General features: G+C 40.8%; 3 protein-coding genes across 3 annotated transcripts; 2 read left to right on the top strand and 1 right to left on the bottom strand.

The window, feature by feature from the left end:
- Positions 1–277: 277 nt before the first annotated feature.
- On the top strand, positions 278–17,551 carry cers5 (ceramide synthase 5). The gene is made up of 10 exons (XM_029501511.1): positions 278–544; positions 8,595–8,700; positions 9,074–9,204; positions 9,513–9,570; positions 9,678–9,728; positions 10,845–10,937; positions 12,801–12,929; positions 13,508–13,614; positions 14,592–14,748; positions 16,555–17,551. Exons 1-10 carry the CDS (start codon positions 372–374, stop codon positions 16,717–16,719), a joined length of 1,170 nt encoding a protein of 389 aa, XP_029357371.1. The 5' UTR covers positions 278–371; the 3' UTR covers positions 16,720–17,551.
- Positions 17,518–19,043, bottom strand: cox14 (cytochrome c oxidase assembly factor COX14). The gene is made up of 2 exons (XM_029501513.1): positions 18,910–19,043; positions 17,518–17,999 (listed from the first exon to the last, which is right to left on the bottom strand). The coding sequence occupies exon 2, from the start codon at positions 17,990–17,992 to the stop codon at positions 17,816–17,818; it is 177 nt and encodes a 58-aa protein (XP_029357373.1). The 5' UTR covers positions 17,993–17,999; positions 18,910–19,043; the 3' UTR covers positions 17,518–17,815.
- bcdin3d (BCDIN3 domain containing) lies at positions 17,626–21,114 on the top strand. The gene is made up of 3 exons (XM_029501512.1): positions 17,626–18,030; positions 19,315–19,596; positions 20,179–21,114. The coding sequence occupies exons 2-3, from the start codon at positions 19,399–19,401 to the stop codon at positions 20,755–20,757; spliced, it is 777 nt and encodes a 258-aa protein (XP_029357372.1). The 5' UTR covers positions 17,626–18,030; positions 19,315–19,398; the 3' UTR covers positions 20,758–21,114.
- The last annotated feature ends 82 nt before the right edge of the window (positions 21,115–21,196 follow it).

Below are 21,196 nucleotides of genomic sequence, written 5' to 3'. Positions count from 1 at the left end.
ACTACATTTATCTGAACTGAGACTAAGTGCTATTTATAGAAATGAGGAATTCAGTTTCCCTCTAATACAAACCTCGGTGTTTTAGATGAGTCTGTTAGAAGTAAAAAGAATAAATAAATTGATCTTAAATTAGATGCTGAAGTGTGTGTTGTTGTTGTTCTTTTTGTTTTTTGTTTTTTGTTTTAAATTTGCCGCCACTGACGAGCAGGAGCGCGCCGTCTTAATTTGAAAGGCCCCCCCGGAAGTGTCTGACGCAGGTCTGAGTTCTTCGTTGAGGTGGCGCAGAAGCAGCGCAGCCGCCGACGAGTTCCGCACATCCTTTCTTTTCGGATTTGGGTCCGCCCGGCCGGGGACAGGAACTGGTCCCGAACATGGCGGCTCTCTCAGCCTGGTTTTGGAACGAGAGGTTCTGGCTGCCGCACAACGTGACCTGGGCGGATCTGGCAGACCCAGCGCCCGGGGTGGAGTATCCCAAAGCCGGACACTTGTTTGCCGCCTTGCCGCTCGCTTTGGGGATCTTCGCCGTCCGGATCATCTTCGAGAGGTTCGTGTTTACTCCCCCAGATTGGGGGTTTATTTGGGGCAAGTTCAGTTCAGGTCAACAACTTTAAAAAAATAAATAATAATAATAATAATAAAAAAACGCCCCCCCCCCACACAGAGATGGCTTTGGGGGCTGTAGGATCGGATCTGTGGCTGTGTTACCTCAGGGGATCGCCAACTTTTATTAAAAACAAACAAACACCACTGAATCACTGTCAGTACTTCTGTAAAAAAAAAAAACTAATTAAAAACTCAATAACTCTGCTGTTACTTTCATCCTGTCTACTAGATTAGCATTAAATATCCCAACTGCAGCGAATGCAGCAGCTACAACTAATCAAATCTCAGCCATCCCTTCCCCAAACTCTGGACATGTCTGTCTAGTAAATCACCTGACTGCCTGTGTGTCTATACTTGTCCTCCAGTGATGAACATGTGCCTCCAATGCCCTGCGGGCCTGCTGCTTCTCCAAAAAGAACTGCCCCCTTCATGTTGAATTTATGATTGGAGTTATCCACCTTGTCTTGTGCAAAGGTTAAACTCCTTCATGAGGCAATAATGTAATGACATGACATCGTGTGAGATACACTTTGGCTTGGTGCACATTTGGAAAGCAGCCAGCTGCAGGCCTCTGCTCTTACACCCGAGTGAAGATGTCCTGGAGACATCTGGCCTTGGCAAACAGGAGCAGTCGTTTTTATGCTGCCACGAAGCTGACATGTTGTTGGGATATCTTATTATGCTGTAAGACGCTCTTCTGCAGATAAGAGCAGACAGATAAGACAAAGGGAAGCGTGCTACTATAATATTCACAAGAAAGAACGTTTGTGGCATTCCACTTCAGAAAAGTTCAGGTTCGGTCTAGGTGACCAGAGCTGGGTCAGTCCATTTCTCTATCTCATCAGTGAAACCTGATTAGCCAAGTGATCTGATTGAAACGCCCCCTGAGGAGTTTCTCCTTGGGAAGTTTTAGTGTCTTCTGGTGGAGCATGTCGGTCTGAAGATTAGGGGTGATGGGATGTAAAGATTAAGCTTGACAAACCAGTGTAGTTCGGATAAACTCGCCAGTTGTTTAAAAAAAAAAAAAAAAAAAAAAAAAAAAGCTGTGGCTTTCTCCTGTCAGTTGAACTAAATCTTACTCCTGCACCAGTTATCTGCCATCTGCAGCTGACCGTGACAGGAAAACCACTTTCACCCATACAGTGACTGAAACTATCTTGAATGACCTGAGACCACCACGTTTCATTTTATCATTATTATAATTTGTTCCACTTTCCAAATCCTGACAAACCTGTAATATACGTCTCCATTAGGCTGTTAGTCTAAATATAAAAGAGGAAAGCGACGTTAAAACAAATTAAAGTTCATTGTTCTCAACTCGTGCTGTGTGGCACTACAGGATAAGAAAATAAATGTGTGATGGATCAGTAGCAACTCGAAATAAGATGAAGTGAAGATTTTCAGGCAGCACAGGATGATTTCATGAGACAGTAGAAATTTCAATATTTTATGCTGTTCATCTACTATCTTTGAGTGACTTTATTATATTTACATGATTTTTGTGTTAATGTATTGAAGTGACTAAGTTTGCAGGTATTCCACTTACCATGACAAGATGTACAGAAGCTCTGATCGTATTAGACCTGTTATATTTGTGATTGCCTATTTCATGGTCATCATTATTACCTATAACACAAAACAGGTGTTGATGATATATCTTGGTTTTTCTACTACATAGCATTAAAAAGCGGTTCGATCAGGTCAAACCGCTTTTTAATAGTAATGTTATAAGAAAAACAGTGAGAGAATCACCGTTGGTCAGACTGCATTGCATGTAAAAGTAAAAAGATTTTTGTAGTGACAACAAACAGAAACGCAAATCAGGAGCAACGCTCTACGACACAGGTGATAACAAGGAAGGTTAGGTGATAGAAGTCTGTGTCGTGTTAGATATTCCTTTCCTTCTGAATGAGGTGAGTACTGTTGTCACTCAGACATGCTTCACACCTACAGGTCTGACGCCAGTGTGTTTTAGACTGAGTGAAGTGGCCGTAAATGAGGAAAAGCAGGTGTCGGGAAGCTGCTGAGGCCTGTGATAAGAAGCACGCTTGTCCCACAGGCTGACATTGACTGGCTGTCACCCTTTGGTGTAACGCTGTCCTTGAGCAGAGACGGAGCCCAACGGAATCCAGGATGATGTTATCAGAGAGCGTTATTCTGTCACTGCTCCACACTCCAACTGGCTGAGCAGCTTATTCATTTATTTATCGGAGAAAAACATCCCACTACAGCTTGAGTTCCTGCTGGTCTGTCTGTAGAGACTCAACACAGACTGTGTTGTTTGCAAAGCACACAGTTCATTTAAAATGCACACACACTGCACTAGATGGCAAAACACTAATGAAATCTTTACTTCAAATAGACACATTTGATTGTCTAAGATGTAACATTCCCACAGCTTTTGTATAGTTTTGTCTAGGTGCTCTAAATACGACAATATAATGCTGTTTTATCAGGAAAAGCTCACTCGGTCTTGAATGAATGAATACATTTTAATATTTCACCGCCATAGTAGCTGAATTAATCCAAAACTGTTACAGATAGTTTTCTTTAACAGCATCATTTGTAGCTTTATAAATATTTGCCAGTTTTATTCCGCTTTTAGCAGCACATGACTGAATGTTTCTTTCCCAAATGCACCCTGGGAGTTTGTGTTCTTCCTCAACTTCTGCATGTCATCAGATATTTCAAGAATATTCATCTTGAGTTTATATTTCTTCTTTCACTTTGATACTAAAACGAGAACTGTAATGATCAATCCAATGACAGAAGATCAATCTACAGCTCTTTTGGATATTGATTAACTAAGTCAATTAGTCACTTCCCCGTTCACCCATTTCCTCATGCTTTGCAAAATTATAAAAGCTTTTTTTCCTAAATTTTCTGACCTAATTGGCATATTAATGGAAATAAGAGTCCATGTCAGACCTACTTAATGAAACTGTTGTGTGAGTTTAGTGAGGTGAAGAGGCACATGGTCATGGAATTAAACAACCACCACTGCTTCATGGTGGGAAGCAGTATTTGTCCCACTCTGTAAGATTTCTCAAGGTTAAAAAAATTACTGGAGACATTTGGAATACTTTAAGCACAAAATTCAACAAAAGGTACAATGTAGTTGTTTTCAGTTTTGTTGCCTATTGTAACTTTGAACTTCACCTCACAATGCTTACATTTGAATGCCTCTTAATGTCCACTGCTTCATCCATTTTAAATGCTTCAGCATTGAACACTTAAAAAGTTTTTCATTGACATTCACATTTTTCTTTGTCATACTGTTTTATCTAAGAGGCACACAGACTCTCAAACATAATAACACGGCCCTAAAATTAGTCTTTTTATCATCAGTAGGATGACGTTTTTTTTCTGCATTTGTTTTTCCATTGTGACATTTTTGGCTTAATGACAGCAACATCAGCTGTAAAACCCTGATGGTGACTGACTGAGTAATCAATGGCAATGCACCATTAGAGCTTACCAACGCTTTGTCCCTGAGTGGGCGTTTCCTCAATGACCCTTGTTCTTTGAAAATGATTTAAAGTGATTATTGTAAGAAGGGAGGGGGGCTGCAGTGTGGCCAACATAGTCCATTTAAAATCTACCAAACTGTGTCAAACGCCAAAGATCACAGTTTGACCTCAGTTGACAGCAGACTGCTAGTCAACTTGATTTATAGACTGGACGGGCAGCGTGGTGGCGTAGTGGTTAGCACTTTTGCATCACAATAAGAAGGTTGTGGGTTCCGTTCCTGACCCGGGGCCTTTCTGTGCAGACTTTGCATGTTCTGCCTGTGCCTGTGTGGCTTTCCTCCGGGTACTCCGGTTTCCTCCCACCATCCAAAGACATCACGTTTGGGTTAATTGGTGACTCTAAATTGTCCGTAGGTCTGAGTGTGAGTGGTTGTTGGTCTCTGTCTGTCTCTGTGTGTTGGCCCTGTGATGGACTGGCGACCTGCCTATGTTGTACCCCGTCCTCGCCCAATGTGAGCTGGGATTGGCTCCAGCAGCACCTGCCACGCGGAAACAGATAAGCGGTTGAAGATGAATGAATGAATCCCTCTCTGTATATCTGTTTCCCATTTAAATTAATAGGGAAGTGTGTTCAAACTGCTACTTGTGCATGTTTACATATGTGTATATTGGGGTTGTGGAGCCAATCGCAGCTCACATTGTGCAAGGGCGGAGTACACCCTGGACAGGTTGCCAGTCCATCACAGGGCAGACATAGACAGTGACCAACAACCACTCACAATCCCACTCGGACCTACGGACAATTTAGAGTCACCAAATAAACCAAATGTGATGTCTTTGGATGGCGGGAGGAAGCAAGAGTACCTGGAGGAAAGCCACAGTAAGAACGTGTGAACTCCGCACAGTTGATGGATTCCTCTTTTACCTGCAGGCATTTCCTCTTAGTGACTAACATGAAGGCTGTCCTCACCCCAACCAGCCGCCCCAGTTTCTTCTCGTTTGATCATAATCACGGCTTTGCTGTTGGCACTGACTTTATAAATGGGAGTAGCCAGGCTGTTTTTATGTGTGCGGGGGCCTGGGCCCTCATAAGCTGTGTCATGAGTTCAAACCGCAAACTGAAATGTGTGTGAGATTAGGAGGAGCCAGACTTGCCTTGTAATTTGTTGTTGCCCGTTTTAACCGTTTCTTCTAAAGTAGCTACTCTCTCAAAACTGTCAAAAGCTGAGAGGGACGGAACCACAAATTAAAAGTTGATGGGGCACATCAGACGTCCTGCTCACAGGGTTCTGTTTAGCGACCGCATAGTTTGACACTCTCTGGCACAGTTAACTGTCTTCCACCTTAAATAACAATCCTGTTTCAAGACAAGCTTTGACTCTAACAATTCAAACAATCCAGTGCTGTGCTATGAATAGATGTGAGCCTCAGACCAGGCCGTGGCACTGGGAGGTTTTCCCCGTGCCACCGCGGAGGCTGCGAGCATCCATGCACGCTTTGTGTATGTTGGAGCGCTCGGCTCCTGAGGAGGAACAGGGATGTTTTGACGTTTGACATACATCAGTACATTGTAGCTCTTGCCTGTTTAACCCTCCTGTTGCAGCGGCCTGTCAAACAGAACGTCACGCTGCGAGGATCGCTCTGCTGCTTTGCTGCAAGATAACGTTTTCTATATCGGTGCCACATAAACGCTGTCCTTTAGCTTACCTATGTGACTGAGAAACAGTTTTAATTGAGACATTAAGAGATGGAAAGCGTCACTGCTGAGTCGGATTTACAGATTACATTACTGTGCATTATTGATCCTTCATGGAATCAAGGTGCCCAACAAAAACCTCATCACAGCCAGTTTAAAGTGAGTCACACTTACAAGCTGCTCCACATTCAGTTTTGTTCTGTCTGTGTGACACATACAGATTATGAATGCTTGCTAGTTTGGACATAGTAGTTCCATATAGTTACATAATCCAGGCACTTTCATCTGCATACCCGTCATTGTTCTACCTAAACGTCACTCGCACAAGAGAACAGAGTAAAGAGAGGAAAATCTGGTTCTTTCAAAGACACAACATTAAAAAAAACAGGGTGGGTAAGAAGTGCAAGTGGATTTGCGTCAGCCAAAAGGCGGTGCTGCCTGGTGGGGTGTTTTTTTTTTTTTCCCCCTCTCTTTTGCTCATAATAGAATACAATAGCTTTCTGAGAGTGAGTGTCAGATTCTACACTAGGAAGAAGTAGAAGTTTTGTCAAGGAGGAGTTTAGCTGCAGTTCAAAGTGGATTCACTATTATTGAACCAATGCTTGAAACACCTGATCGTGTGGAGCTTGGTTGTCTTAAAGGAGCAGTAGGTGTGACTCATGTCTGATATGGAGCCATCTGCGGCTCATTGAAGCTGAAAAAGGCTTTGTTCATATAAAATTCACCAGAAACTCATCTCTTTTCTCTCTTTATTTTCTTACTGCTATCTCTTACTGTTACTGATATACAGAAGAGGCGTCTTGTACACACCAGATTTTATGTTGACGCCATATTTGGGATAGTTGCATTTATGCAGTATTTAGAGTATTTCTTTGTGGGCGTGATTGCACTCTTAGAGGAAATGTTTTGAATATTTTAGTTAAACTGATGGTGGAAAGACAATGTGAAATATATACAGACACAAAATTCTTTAGTCTGAACAAGAAGCGCCACGTACATTTTTTTGCATCATCTGCTTTTGTAAATGCGTGACCATGATGTGCATTTACGTTACCATTACTTTCCTCAACTGTGTCAAATTTGAGATTGAGGGTTAACCTTTCATTTGTATTTTTTTTTTTTTTCTTTTAATGGGATCTGTCAGTTCATGTTTCAGCATGATCAGGTTTTATACTCATATTTAAATCTTAAGATTTGGACAGAAAACCCTTTCAGCTGGTGCTGTGTAGAGCTGTGTGGTCACATTATCAAGTAATACCATGACATTTCAAAAGGGTACGGGGGAGTTTATTCTCAGCACCGACTGACTTGTCACAGAGTTCCCTCAGTAGTCGACACACTTTCTCTACAGGCACACACATAGTTTGCATTCTTGTTGGAGTCTTATTGCCAGAAGAAAGATGGATGGTTGACCCCGAACTATTGCAATTTACACTGCAATCAGATAAAGCTGTTATTACCTGTCAGGAATATAGTGGAGACCTGTGGAGTGGAGATACTCAGAGCTTTTTTATAGCCTATACAGCCCCTTTGCTTTCCAACCATTCCTGTACAAATAGACCAGATGATCCCTGCTCTGTCTTATTGAATACTTATCGCCATAGTGCAAAGTCTTGAAATTGTATAAGAAGCTTTTTGTTTCTTTAATTATTTCTCCTTTTGAATATATGAATAGCTGGCTCTATCTCAACAGCCCACCCATCTTGCACTTGCCTTGACCGATCTTGTGAGCTCAGACCTTGGTTTGTGCAAATTAACTTTGTTTCACACATTTCAGTACCAATGTGAATCCTACCAAGATGTCGTTACAAGCAACAGCACTGTGAGGTTAGCTTTAGTTTCTTTTTCTCTCTTTCTGTGAAAGAGATTCGATTAGATAGAGATAGATTTCACAGGTTAAGACTAAAGGGATGGTTGGTTTTCTTGTTTTTTTGTTTTTTTGTTTTTTTTTTTTGCAGAAGTGACACTGTAGGTGCAAAAATGATCTATTGGGCCTCTTTACTTCTACTTCTTTAAAGGCTCATTAATTTTGCCGTTGTCTAATACTGTGTTTCCTGTTGTTACTCTGCCTGTTTGTGTGTGTACCCACGTCTCTTTGGACTAGATCAGACTGAAGGTGATTCACTGGTTACTACTGAGTTTTCTCTGTTGTCGTTCACTGTATTAAATTTAAATGAAAGGTTTTAATCCTTGTTTGGGCATTTGGGCTTTCCTAACCTCTTTCTCACAAATAAATATTTCCAGCCATTAGCTCCCACAGCTATACAGCTGACAGCAGAAACCACAAGTGGCCTGTAAAGGCTAGAAAGGCATTTTCTGTGTTTATTTTTAGATTTCACATTGGAAGTTATTTATCTGCCTTACCTGTCAGTCACAGCACAGCTTTTTCATCTTTAATAAGATAAATGATCAGGGTTAACTTGAAGCTTTTCTCAGCTTGAAGCGAAGCTCCCCTTACTATGCAGAACAGAACTACAGGCCGGCGTTATTCAAGGTCATGCTGTTCCCACAATGAAGAAGATGTCACAGAATCATTTGGGAATTTCAGGAACTCCCCTTCAGCGAATTTGTGCTATACTTCATCCACCACTAGCCATTAACTTTCCAGGCTAATGCAACACATTAGCTACATCTGTCTCTCTGATTGATGCTCAGCCCGTTGGTGCAGCCTGAGGAGGATAGAAAGGGAGAGAGTTTCTATGAATTACATTTGATAATTGCTAAACCTGACAAGTTAAAAATGCTCTTCCTTTCAGAGCCAGTGTGGAAACATTAAAAAACAACAAGTGACCCTTTTGTTTCACCCATCTTGACCTTTGTCACAGGTTTATAGCTGGTCCCTGTGCCCGGACTCTCCACCTTCAACCAGGAGTTGCAAGAAGAGCTCAGCCCAATGCAGTGCTGGAGAAAGTGTTTAGATCCATCACAAAAGTTTGTATTCCTTAATCGTTACGTTTTTAAAAAAGCTTCTTTGTGAAGGAGTATCAGTGCATTTCACTATGATACAGTGTGTGGACAAACAGAGTCTTAAGTTCAGTCACACTACAGGACAACCAGAGACTCAACATTACAAACCAGGTCATCGTCTGATATTTTTAATATGATAAAACATACTAAAATTGTGAACATTTTGGAGAAAATTTCCTGCATAAAAAAACGGTAGTCATGAAGAATTTATTTTAATTAGAATTTCATCAACAAAATAGTCACAAGTTGATTTTTCTGTTGATCAACTAGTGAAATTATTCCATTTAGTCTTTGATCTTTGATGAAGTTGTTTGTTGTTTCTTCTCCCTCTGCACAGAATCCAGACACCCGCCATCTGGATGGCCTGTCCAAGCAGCTGGACTGGGAGGTGCGAAAGGTCCAGCGTTGGTTCAGACACCGCAGGAACCAAGATAAACCCAGCACGCACACTAAGTTCTGCGAGAGCATGTAGGTTCCTGCTGATTTAGTTCACCCTGAACCGCCCTGCAGGCTTGTGCATACAGTAGTTGTGCTGTTCTGTGTGGGTCTATAGAGTGTGTATTTGTGATCTGAGGCTTCTGTCTTTGTGATGACAGGACTCAACCGCCAAATTAATAATTACGATTTTTGGTTTTTCCTTCCTTTTTTCTGTTATTATTCCTGTTTAGATTTAAAATATAGTCAGGATTTTTTGTTATGTTGGAGTTGGGGCAAAGGAATGTTTTCTCAAATGTGTCAAAATGTCTGAATCATAATTTCATCTCTGGCACTTCTAGGTGGAGGTTTACATTTTATTTGGGTATATTCACCTATGGGTTTCAGTTTCTGTGGCAGGTGAGCACACTCAAATTGAGTTCGGAAGCTGTGATATCAACAATATTTGATTGGTCATAATTTCATACATAATGACATAAACTGATCTAATCCATCTTTAATTTCAGTCCCCTTGGATGTGGGACACCAGGCACTGCTGGTATGGTTACCCCTATCAGGTATGACTCTTCTACGTCTCCTCCTGTAAGTCAGAAATGGACCATTCTGCAGCGGTGTTGCATTGGATGTTATACCTTTTGTACTTTTTACTATAATTTTTGGAATTAAAACACCTTATTATACATCTTATTTACTTAATAAGGAGGGACAGCTTTGACTGTCAGTTCTGATTAGAGGACTGGATCATGAAATAATTGATGGTAAATCTCGGAATACTTGAGTTCATATTTGTGCTGGTGTGCGAAATTAATCTTATTGTTCACACAAGTTCCAGGATGGCTGCTTAGAAACAACATTACTAAGATGCTATTGCCAGCACTATAATCACACAACAACACATTCAACCCTCAAATCAAAGCTTTCAACTGTAAAATTTCCTGCTCACTCTCTTTAGTACAATTTTTAAAAGGGAACCTTATACTCATCTGCTTTGTCCTCCTCCTTCTGCCTTCGTTTCCTGTCATGAGACTGTCCACTGGAAAGGTTAAATCCTATTAATAGTACTGAAAGAAAAATCTTAAGTGTGATTATCTCATGCATTTGTAATGCTAATTGATGCTAAAACGGAAGGGAGGGCAGGATTTATTTTTTTTTATGTTTCACAGACACGTTTCCATAGTTACCAGCCCCAGCTACAGATTTACATTCAAATCTTTCCAGATTACATCTGTAAAGTTCAGATACATTGCATGCCATCTTTTCTTTTATTATTAGTCATAAAAGCTTTGTCTGGGTTAATGCTCCATTCAGGTAGACGGAGATTAAGGCCATCACACATTGCAAGATGCAGGCTGTTCGTGACTGTTATCTGCTTTTTTTTTTTTTTTTTTGCAACAAATGTGCGTACACTGAACCCATTTTATGAAACATTACCTGGCATGACGCAATACGCTGGACAGCAGATCGTGCTACATCTTATGGCTCAAGTAACCTGGTGATTCATTGGCCCAGGATCTGTGGTGACATGATTTGCAACATTGCTGCTGATCACGTGTCATCCTTTTATTGTCATCACTGAGTAATTTCCACTGTTGTTTGATTTTTAAAAAAGTGTGAGTAAACCTTTTCTTTACTGACTCTCTAAACTCTCTAATCCGTCCTTGCTGTTTCTTCAGGTCATGACTCCAGGCCTTTACCACTACTATGTGACAGAACTGGCTTTCTACTGGTCACTAATGTTCTCCCAGTTCACTGACATAAAAAGGAAGGTGAGAGTTGTTCGATTAAACCACACTGGATACGCCACAGCTGCCACTCCTTGTTTTTTTCCTGTTGTCAATGTGTCTATCCATCCTCATTTGGTAACTGCAGATAAAGGCTAAACCTGCCTTGTAACTTTGCAAGCTTTTATCAGTTGTCTTAATTTTTTAGATCACATGTTTTTGTTTTTGAGGGAGGGCTGGGGTGCAGCTGGTGCTGCTCAGTCAGTGAATGCCTTCCACTTTCCGCACACAGACTAAAGTCATGTGATTGCTGGATGGAGGATGCCTAAGAATTACAGAAATTCCACACAATAGGAGCATATCAGAGCTAGATGTGTGTGATGTGTGTGTGTGTGAAGCTGACAGTCTTTCTCACTGTGTAACGTTTGTTCTAATCATTTTGAATATTCCAAATTGAATTTTGAAGTTTTTCTGTAAATACACATGCTCATTGAAGATCATTTCTAAACAGGCGAAATAGTCACTGGATATGTAAGTAATACTGCTTTTTACATTTAAATAAAATTTAACTAGTCAACAGCGGAAGGCACTTCACTTCCCGAACTCCACGTCAGGAGACATCAGCCCTGACTCGGGTAATCAAGGAGATTTTGTCGTAACATTCACTTAAAACTGCTGAATGAATGTTGAATTATATTTTTGACAAAAGACGAAGATGCGGTGTAGAAATATGGAGCACTCAGGCCTCAGCCCATTCAAGAGATGTTGTTCCATGAGCAAACGCATTGTAGGACAAAAGCTTTTGCAAACTCCGGCAATCTGCTGCTGTCAGTCCAGGTGATTTAATGGTCAGGTGCACATGTCTCTGTCTTCAGCTCGGCCCTTTTGTCTCTGCTTGTTTGTTTGTCTTAGGTTGCCTTCCACTATTAATCTTCCACCTGCTTTTTCTCCCTCCGTCCAAGTATGGCTGAATACTCAAAGTGTTATTCAGCAGTTTTATTTTTTAGTTAAATTTCTAGCTTGTCACACTTGTCCAGAGTAAATCCTTTTGACATTTGTAATGCCCGGATATATGTGGGGCTGATAGAAACTTTTGCCACAACCACAACGTTGTGGTGGTTACACTTATAAGAAATTAGGTTTCTTTTATCTTCACCTCATACACACTGCTGCTGCCACACACATGAAAACACACAACAGATCATGCATTTTGTGCATCATGGACCATTTTGTTTTATGTATCAGTTATGAGCTATTAAAAGGTCTGCCACCAGAAATAGCCTTTATATCTGTATGGCCTTGGATTTGGTAATAAACCTGAGTGGGTCTTTGATTGGCAGTAAAGATTGTGTGTCTGTGATCCCAGACGCTGGAGACTGTGTCAGACTGTGTCTTGTTTTTGTTTTTTTTTTTACTTTGCAACTACTAAGTTGTTTTTACTGTCACTCTGATCAGTTTTGCATTGACTTCAAATATTCGGTTTAAGATCGTCTTATTGTTTGTTATTAAGCACACAGATAAACCAGCAGGTGAAGAGAATATCAGTTTACACTTATATTTTACCCTTGATTCACATATAAACATGTCGTAAAGAAGCAGCAACTGCTTAGATTATATCACTAATAACAGACGTTGATCAGTCATATGAAATGCACGTAAACAGTAATTAAATACACTGCCAGTCCGTCACAGGGTCGGTAAATAGACTAATTAGAGAATAAGTAAAATAAAAAGTAATTACAAAAAAAAAGGACGCTGTGTGTACACTGTGCAATGATGGTGATATAATCCTGATGGGGACGTCGGCCTGCGCTCCAAATTTCATGGCAATTCAAACACTTGTTGATGCGTTTCTGTCCGAGACAGTGAACTCTATGTTGACTCTACTTCTCTTCTTCTTCATTCCAGGACTTCCTCATCATGTTCATCCATCACCTGGCCACAGTCGGCCTGATCAGCTTTTCCTACGTGAACAACATGGCACGAGTAGGGAGTCTGGTGATGTGTGTCCATGATGCGTCTGACTTCCTGCTGGAGGTCAGTTAGTTACAGCAGGGAGGAGGGGTTGACAAACTAACTGTAAATCATTCACACTCTATTTTACTTTACTGCTCTCCATGTTTGGGTCATAGCTTGCTGCAATATTTGAGATTGGCATTTTATTAAGTGTCTTATCTTCATAACATTCACTCAAACTGGAAGTGACTTTGTCTGTCTGCATGACCTAATTTATGAAATTTCTGACATCACACCAGCTATTGAACAAAAAAAAAATCCCTAACAGGCCAAAGAAGTGATACCAAGCAAAAATTGGAAAAGCATAAAAGATGGAGGAGGAGATGACTGCTGTTGATAACTGTGCAGCTTCGGCTATAGTAGTTTCCTTTGAGGATATTTATTGTTCTCACTGGCCTTATTGCTTCACATCGGTTGGTTTCTGAAACAATAAAGATGAATATGATTGTTGTTTAGAGTTTCCAGTTGTTTCCACTTGGCTGGAATCCAAATGGATTCAGAGCATGAGTCAAGGATTTTGATTGAGTTGATAAGTGGATGAAAGAAGTCACTTTGCAGAACTCTTCATAATGCTTCATTTGTGTTTTCTTTTTCAATAGGCAGCCAAGCTGGCCAACTATGCCAAATACCAACGTCTGTGCGACTTCCTCTTCATTGTGTTTAGCGTGGTTTTCTTCATCACAAGACTTGTTATATATCCAGTATGGTGAGTTCTCTGTGGCACCTGCAGTCTCAGAGTAAATACTGTATCTGCTCTGCATCCTAAAAAAAAAAGGATGCCCATTTTGAAGAGACGTTTACTGATGAGTTGTGTATAATTTGTGTGATTCCTCTGAATCTTTGAATCTCGAATATATTTAGCTGTAGTTTTTAGAGTGTGTTTGTAAAGATTTTATTTAAGCTCTGTTTTTATTGTTTCTATAAAAAAAACACAATCATATGATGCTTTGATATTTTAACTCTCTAGTTTTGGGGCCATATCTTGTAGCGGTTAATCGTGTTCAGAGATACACAGCGTGTGTTCACCACTCCTGCAGTGTAATGCCTGATATTTAGAAAATCGTGTGGGGCAACTAACTTCCACCAGTTTGTAAATCTGATGAGGCAATTTCCAGGATGACTGCAGCTTCTGACCAACAGAGCCAGCATCCCTGTAAATCAGCTCCCGGGAGCAGGGCTGCTGTTGATGTTTATGTTGATTGATTGCATTTCTGTTGAATGGAACATTGTGGATAGCGACCGTTTCTCAGCAGAAGCCTGGATGTTGAAGCCAGGCCTCCAGAGAAATAGACAATAGGGAGCCTCCAGTTGCCAAAAGTAACCTGAGCAGTGATATTCAGTGTCTTGGTGTGGATGAGCCAGTTGCTAGTGTTGCTGGTACAGCTACCTAAACTGAAATCCATACCTCTGCAGGGGGAGTTGGGTCAGCTGACAGCCTCCTGTCACTCAGCTGGATTCGATGGAAGCCTTCGCCTCACCAACCGCTCCCCGAACATTGGACTACATCCATGTCGCTCCCCTCTTTAGTTGCCGTTGGCTTCCCAATAGTGCTGCTTCAATGGGCCCCATTAGAAGAGTGGTTATTAACATGATTAACGGGCAGCTGGACTTCTTGATTGGAGGCTGTGAAGCAAATATGTGCCCTCACACAGACATGTATCTTTGTATCTGCTTGTTTTCCAGGGTCCTGAACTCCACTATGTTTGAGAGCTGGGCCATCGTCGGGCCGTTCCCATCCTGGTGGCTCTTCAACTTCTTACTGCTGGTTCTTCAATTGCTGCATATAATCTGGTCCTACCTCATAGCCCGTATAGCTATCAAAGCCATGCTGCGTGGCAAGGTGAGTCATTCATCATTAGGTCAGGTCAGGTCAGGTCATTTTCAAGTAAAAAAATAAAAAGCAGAGCTTTGTCAGATTTGAAAACAAGCTCTTTCCATCTCCTCACATGATAATGAATTGAATACAGATTTTAGAAAAGACAATTTAATGATGCCACGTTGGGCTTTCTGAAAGTGTGACAATTTGCAGAGCAAATGATTAGTTTGTCACTGAATTGCAAAAGCTGCCGAGGAGTTTGATTTTACCCAAGGTATTTTTTTCCTGTGTTGCAACACTGGAACAGGGTATCTTCAAGGCTCCATCTCTCTTTGTGGTGTGAACTCCTGCTTTAGTTTCACTTCACTGCTCCGTTGTGTTCAGGTTGTACTGTGTAATTTCATGAGATTTAATGCAGCTCAAACTTTGTCCAAAGAGCTCATTATTAATTGTATCGTTCGAAGGTCGTTTGTTAGCTTTTTAAATAACCTATGGATAATGAACAAAGGGATGAGTGTGATGATGAACACCAGCTTCATTCAGACGCCTTCCTGTGATCACAGAATGCTCAGGGAAATGAAACCATAGCTATTTCTGATGATGAATTTGCCGCCTCTATTGGTTTCCCCCATCTGTCCCTGACTCTGTCTTATCTCTCTGCAGACGCAGTTTGCTTCCTCTCCCTCTGGATTCAGAGAGGGAGATCCTGTTTTTCTGTCTCTATTTGTCCAATGAGCCCTGCTCTCTTCTTTTTCTCCATCTGCTCTGTCTGCTTGACAACTTTGCCTTCTGTTTTTCGCTGTAAGTTTTTGTTCACTCCCTGTGTTGTGATTGATTTTACACATCTCAATTTCATCTATCCTCACCACTCTCAGGGCTTGGGGGCATTACAACGGGTTTATTTGTGCAGCTCAGCGCTTAGATCCAACCTCACGCACAAAGGCAACAAGTAGAAGGAAAGTTGGTGGTGATTGTTAATGTAGTAATGAATGTCAGGTATGTCCAAGTGTTTCTCATTAGTCAACAGTTAGAATTGTCTCACACTCCCACCCTGTGGTTGGGAAGAGCACAGGTCATTTACATGAGAAGTGAAAAGGAAAGACCAACAGTACAGACTCATCACGCATCACATTGGTTTTTTCTTGTTACCTTTTAATATTAAGAAACTCATTGGTTCAGTCTCCATTCATAGTGAGTAATTCAGTCGAGGATTTGTATTTAAATTTTCATCCCCTCTTTGTTTCTCAGTTTTATATCTTATTTTCCAAATAACCTGGACTTGTGATGATGAACTCGCTCGGTAACTGGAATAAGATGCAAAAATAAACAGCCTCGAAGAAGATGTAGAGGATGGAGACTTCACAACATTGAATGGAAAAGATCTTTAACTCAGAGGAAGCTGAATAACAATAATCCAAATTCCTTTCAACGTGGCTCTCAGTGCGTTAAATTACATTTGCAGGCAGAAAAAAGTCATTAACTGTTACACAACAGGACGATGGACAAATAACCTGTGGCCACACTGCTGTAAACAAAAGGTCTGAGTGTTTAAAATAATACTCGCATTAAAAAAGAGTTTCTTCCTTCACCCTGGCACTCAAGAACTTGTGATCAGGTTGTTATAGTTGGTGAAAATACACTTTATGGATATGTCTGTGTTATGTTCAAATGACTTGGAAAAATATGAACTTGACATTTTAAGACAGGAGAAATGTCAAAGATTAAAAGCAGGACAAGTAAACCGCCTCTTAAATGGCTATCGTAATACTGAGCTTTCTCTCAGTATAAAGAGACAAAACACAATGACATCTGTATTTCCTGTCTTATTAGGTGTGCAATGATGTCCGCAGCGACATTGAGAGCAGCTCAGAAGAAGAGGCTGACAGACCCACAGATGGCCTCAAGACTTCTGCTCTTTCTCCAAAGGGAGAAAACGGCACTAACGGCCACTGTGCTGCTGCCAAGGACCAAGCACAGAACCACAGCAGCTGGTGACGAGGAGCCAGATGCCGGGAGCCCCCTGCAGTTTAGACCCTCACCACATCCCGAGAGCTTTGTCTGTCTTACAGTCACACAAACAGTGAGTGTGTACATTCATGTGTTGATGGTGGACGTGAAGACGCTGACATCGGCTTTGAAGAGCCCTGTGATGAGGGGAAATGATGTGGAAATCAGTTGGAGCAAGTGATTTGTGTAGCCTCACTCTACAAATGCTGGGATTTATTTTGCTAACTTAAGCTGCAGATGTTGGTTGGTTTCAATGTTCTCTCCCAGTTTTATTGGTCAGATGAACTTGATTTCTGTTTGTAAGGGTTAATTCACACTGGATCCCCGGACAGGAAACTGCTGCTGAGGTGGGTTGCACTTCTTTTTCAAAATGAAATATTCATAGCAGGTAATGCGTTCAGAAATAACTCTGTGAATGTGGTTTTATCAAAAGACACCTGCCTCCTCTGTGAATGAAGTGTAGCACATGTGAAACTCAACAGCAGCAGTTTCCACCCTGTCAAAAGTTTTTTGTGCATTTAACCTTTAACCACATTGTTTGTCTACTTTGTGGCTTTGTATTTTGTCCTATTTTACAATTTTTTTTTTTACTTCTGAGACCAAATGTTTATGAAACTATTTGATGTCACTGCCTATAGAGGAATCCAGGTATGAGGACCGTACTAAGTTTGTGGTATCATGTTCTCACTTGAGTGCCTTGTAAAAATATATTTCCAAATATATTCAAATGTTGAAAAATGCCTCTTGTTGAAGTCTTGTCCAGAAACATGTTGCACAGTGTGATGGATAACATTTTAATAAAATAATACAATTAATTACAGCTTCACTTCTGAAAACAGTGCTACTCTCAGGCCACTGATGCATTACATATGCTCTTCTTTAATTTTCTGGCAGAACTTTTAAAAAAGGGAAAAGAAACAAAAAAAACAACAAAAAAAAACAAAAACAAAACCTAAAGCATCCTTTTGAGAGTACAAGCCCTTCACAATGAAATCACACACAGAAGAAGCATCTTTGTGATTCTGTAATGCACGAAAAAGGAGGAATATCCACATCTGTGCTCGTGAGATCAGTCAATTGGATGTCAGTCTTTGATAACATCAGGATCCTGATTCTCTGCTGCCAGTTTCAGCTGCTTTTGCTTCTCCATGTAGCGGTATCCTCGCATGACCGCCAGGTACCCTCCGTACACTGTCAGCAGCATCATTGAGGCTGAAAATGTCCGGTAGCCGATGTCAGCCAGGCGCTTTCCCAACGTCATGATGGACCTGAAGGAACCAGGAACAGATGTTAAAACAGGTTCGGTATTCCAAAATCTTTAGATCAAGATTCATATATAGATAAATAAATCTACATGGTTTTGCTAGATTAGCCAAGACATTTTGTCTGGTCACTTTATCCATAAACTAAATAAATTTTCTACTGTCTTATGACATCAACATGCTAATATATAAACCATGTTTGAGCCACATCATGCACCAGTACTACTGTACTTAAATAATATTTTAGGTATTTAGGTGACATTCATGTTTTATGCTCATTTACTTGCACTTTACTATATTTCAGAGGGGATCGTCCTTCATACAGTAAATTTACAAGATCTTTTTTAAATATATATAATAAAACATTAAACATTAAAACTAAATGTTGTTCATAAGATCCAGTAAGAAGTCGTGTAGTAGGAAAAGTAATGAAATACTGCTTACACATTTAAACAGAATCATAATCAAACCAAGAAACAGATAAACCACTCAGCACATTTCACTGACCCTCCTCTCTCTATTGACGGACACAATATCGTCTAAAGCCTCTGACTAATAATTCAAACGTCCAGCACAGATTTTACAACATCTCCAATATGTTACGACTAAATTAGGAAACGTGGGTTCATGGAGGATCAGAAAAAATGTGCTTCTTTTCAATTACGATGTCTACCGTTAAACAGACTGTTTGATCCAACATTAAAATATGTCAGGCTGATGTTAACCTGTCAGACTTCAGAGCAAACGGATGTTTTATGAGTTCAGTTTCTGTTAGCTCAACATTTCACCTTCAGCTCTACAAGCTAGCTGCGGTCACCCAGCTTCAGCACACGGAGCGCCTTCTTTCACTGGCTTATAAAACACTCCGGTGTTCGTCACTTCTCCTGCCGGAGCCGATACTTGTGAATTGTCTTACCTTTTTATTTTAAAGCGTCAAACAAAGAAAGGTGGCCCTCGGTTCGTCCTTAGCGTCTGCACACCGACATCTGAAGTTAGCACCCAAGCTAACTGCCTTCAACTTTCGTAAGGTACGGCAAGCCGGAGGGGGCTTTTCTCCTCATCACAAATCTGAGGATGAAAGTGCAGAGCGCCACCTATTGAGCTGATCCACAGCATCTATAGACATTTATATTATTATTGTTATTATTATTATTATTATTATTAGCCGCTAACTGCCCAAAACTAACAAAAATAAAACATAGCAAAAGGTAGAAAAGACTATTTTCCGAGAGCGCAGTCGCTTATCGTTAGTAAATTAGGAAAACTTCTGGTTGTTATACCTGATAGGTTAAGTTTTAATTTCATCGCCTCTTTTTTTCAGATAAAAGCTCCACACACTGTAGTCCAAAGTTGAACGACTGCCGGTGTTTCCACCCGGAAGCTTTTCGAAGACGGACCGATTACAATGGCAACATGTTCGATGAATGAGGACTCCGCCGAAATAAATGATCCAGGAGCGGCTCCCTACGGAAACTTTATAAATTATTACACCTTCAATCCTCCGGAGAACCGGCTGAGTCTGATCCCGAACACACTTCTTCAGGATTTAAGTCCCAGCGGCGGCCGGACGACGCTGATCCTGGACGTGGGATGTAATTCAGGGGTGTGTGACTCCGGGACACAGCTGACAGAAAATACTTCTCAATCCTGAGAGCTTCGAGCTTCGTCACATTTCTGTTGGCAGTCGACTGTTTTTGTTTATGGCCCATTAACATCTGGATTTTTTTCAGAACTTCAACCTGTAAAATTATTCGTATTTATACTGAAAACGGACAGAAACTTCTGTCAACCCCGTTATAGAGACAGACACACACATACACACTCTACAAGGTTAAATCCTGCCTTCCCTAAAAGAAAGGTGTTCTTTATTTCAACAGTTTCGATTTTTCATTTTTAAGGAACATTTTTGAATGAAAACAGTCTTGAGGCTTGATTTCTTTTTCCTCTAAAAAGACATAAATAAATGAAATGATTGAGCATTTCATCCAGTAAGAATGTTCGTTGTTGTACGCAGCCTCTGATTGGTTTATGATAATTATTAAAGCAAAGCCTGAAGCAGAGTTGACAGGACAAATTTAAAAGACTCACAGACAGACACATACATTGTGTGTCAATAGCAGTCTTTCTCAGTAATTTCCTGTAAATTACCATGGTGATAAGAGCTGTCCTCATTTTGTCTGTGCAGGACTTGAGCGTGGCCTTTTACAAGCATCTGGTGCAGAAGCCATTATGTGGAGAAGGGTCAGAGAGGAGCAATGTTCATCTCCTGGGCTTCGACCTGGACGAGGTCCTTATTCAGCAGGCTCAGCAGACCAACCCTCTGCCCGACAACATCTCCTTCATCCCTCTGGATATCACCACAGACGTTAACCAGCTGCACGATTACCTCAGCCAGCACAGCTGCTCCCACTTCCACCTGAGTCTTTGCCTGGCTGTCACCATGTGGGTCCATTTAAACCATGGAGACTCAGGCCTGCTGCAGCTCCTCTCTCGCCTGGCCTCGATCAGCCAACACCTCCTGCTGGAGGCTCAGCCTTGGAAGTGCTACCGCTCTGCAGCTAGGAGGCTAAGGAAGCTGGGACGCTCAGACTTTGAACATTTTAAGACCCTTAAAATTCGCGGGGACATTGCAGAACATGCCAGGGAACACCTGGAGAAACACTGTGGCATGGAGCTCATCCAGAGTCTGGGCAGCACTGCATGGGACCGCAAACTGCTGCTCTTCAGAAGGAAAGTGTTGTGTTCATCTGCTGCTGGGAGATGATCAGTAAGACAAATGTGGGCTACAGTGAGGGAACGTGGAAGAAGCTGACTGACATTATTCTGCATCGATTTGGTAAAATAACGTTAACAGCTAAAATGTTAAGTGACTGCTTTCAAATTCTTAAATATATATAAAAAAAAACACATTAAAGATGTGAAGATGGGATCTGGAGATAAAACACTATTATTTTTTTTTTTATTGTATTTTATGTAAGCAACTTTTAATTTATGCATAAAGAAAAATTATCTATAATTGAAATAACTTAACTTTCCCTCTGTGTGTCAGAAAGTAATCAGTCAAAATTCAAAGAGAGGTAACTTCAATTGTGCCTGTACCACAATTTATTTCTATTTTAAGGTAAAATATGAAATGTCTTAAAAATCTTTGATTTATCTGTCTCTACAAAATGTTTTAGTAAATAAAATAACTAAAGTGTTCA

The sequence above is a fragment of the Echeneis naucrates genome, chromosome 5 (genome assembly GCF_900963305.1).
Source record: "Echeneis naucrates chromosome 5, fEcheNa1.1, whole genome shotgun sequence".
NCBI classification, from domain to species: domain Eukaryota; kingdom Metazoa; phylum Chordata; class Actinopteri; order Carangiformes; family Echeneidae; genus Echeneis; species Echeneis naucrates.
Note: the sequence above shows the minus strand (reverse complement) of the source record. Positions and strands in the feature narration are given on the sequence as shown.

Coding starts and splice junctions, on each gene's coding strand:
- cox14 (XM_029501513.1), bottom strand. CDS start 17,992: ATGACGTTGGGAAAGCGCCTGGCTGACATCGGCTACCGGACATTTTCA.
- bcdin3d (XM_029501512.1), top strand. CDS start 19,399: ATGGCAACATGTTCGATGAATGAGGACTCCGCCGAAATAAATGATCCA. Junction 19,597..20,178: donor ACGTGGGATGTAATTCAGGG/GTGTGTGACTCC, acceptor TTGTCTGTGCAG/GACTTGAGCGTGGCCTTTTA.
- cers5 (XM_029501511.1), top strand. CDS start 372: ATGGCGGCTCTCTCAGCCTGGTTTTGGAACGAGAGGTTCTGGCTGCCG. Junction 9,571..9,677: donor GGTTTCAGTTTCTGTGGCAG/GTGAGCACACTC, acceptor CTTTAATTTCAG/TCCCCTTGGATGTGGGACAC. Junction 14,749..16,554: donor AAGCCATGCTGCGTGGCAAG/GTGAGTCATTCA, acceptor CTGTCTTATTAG/GTGTGCAATGATGTCCGCAG.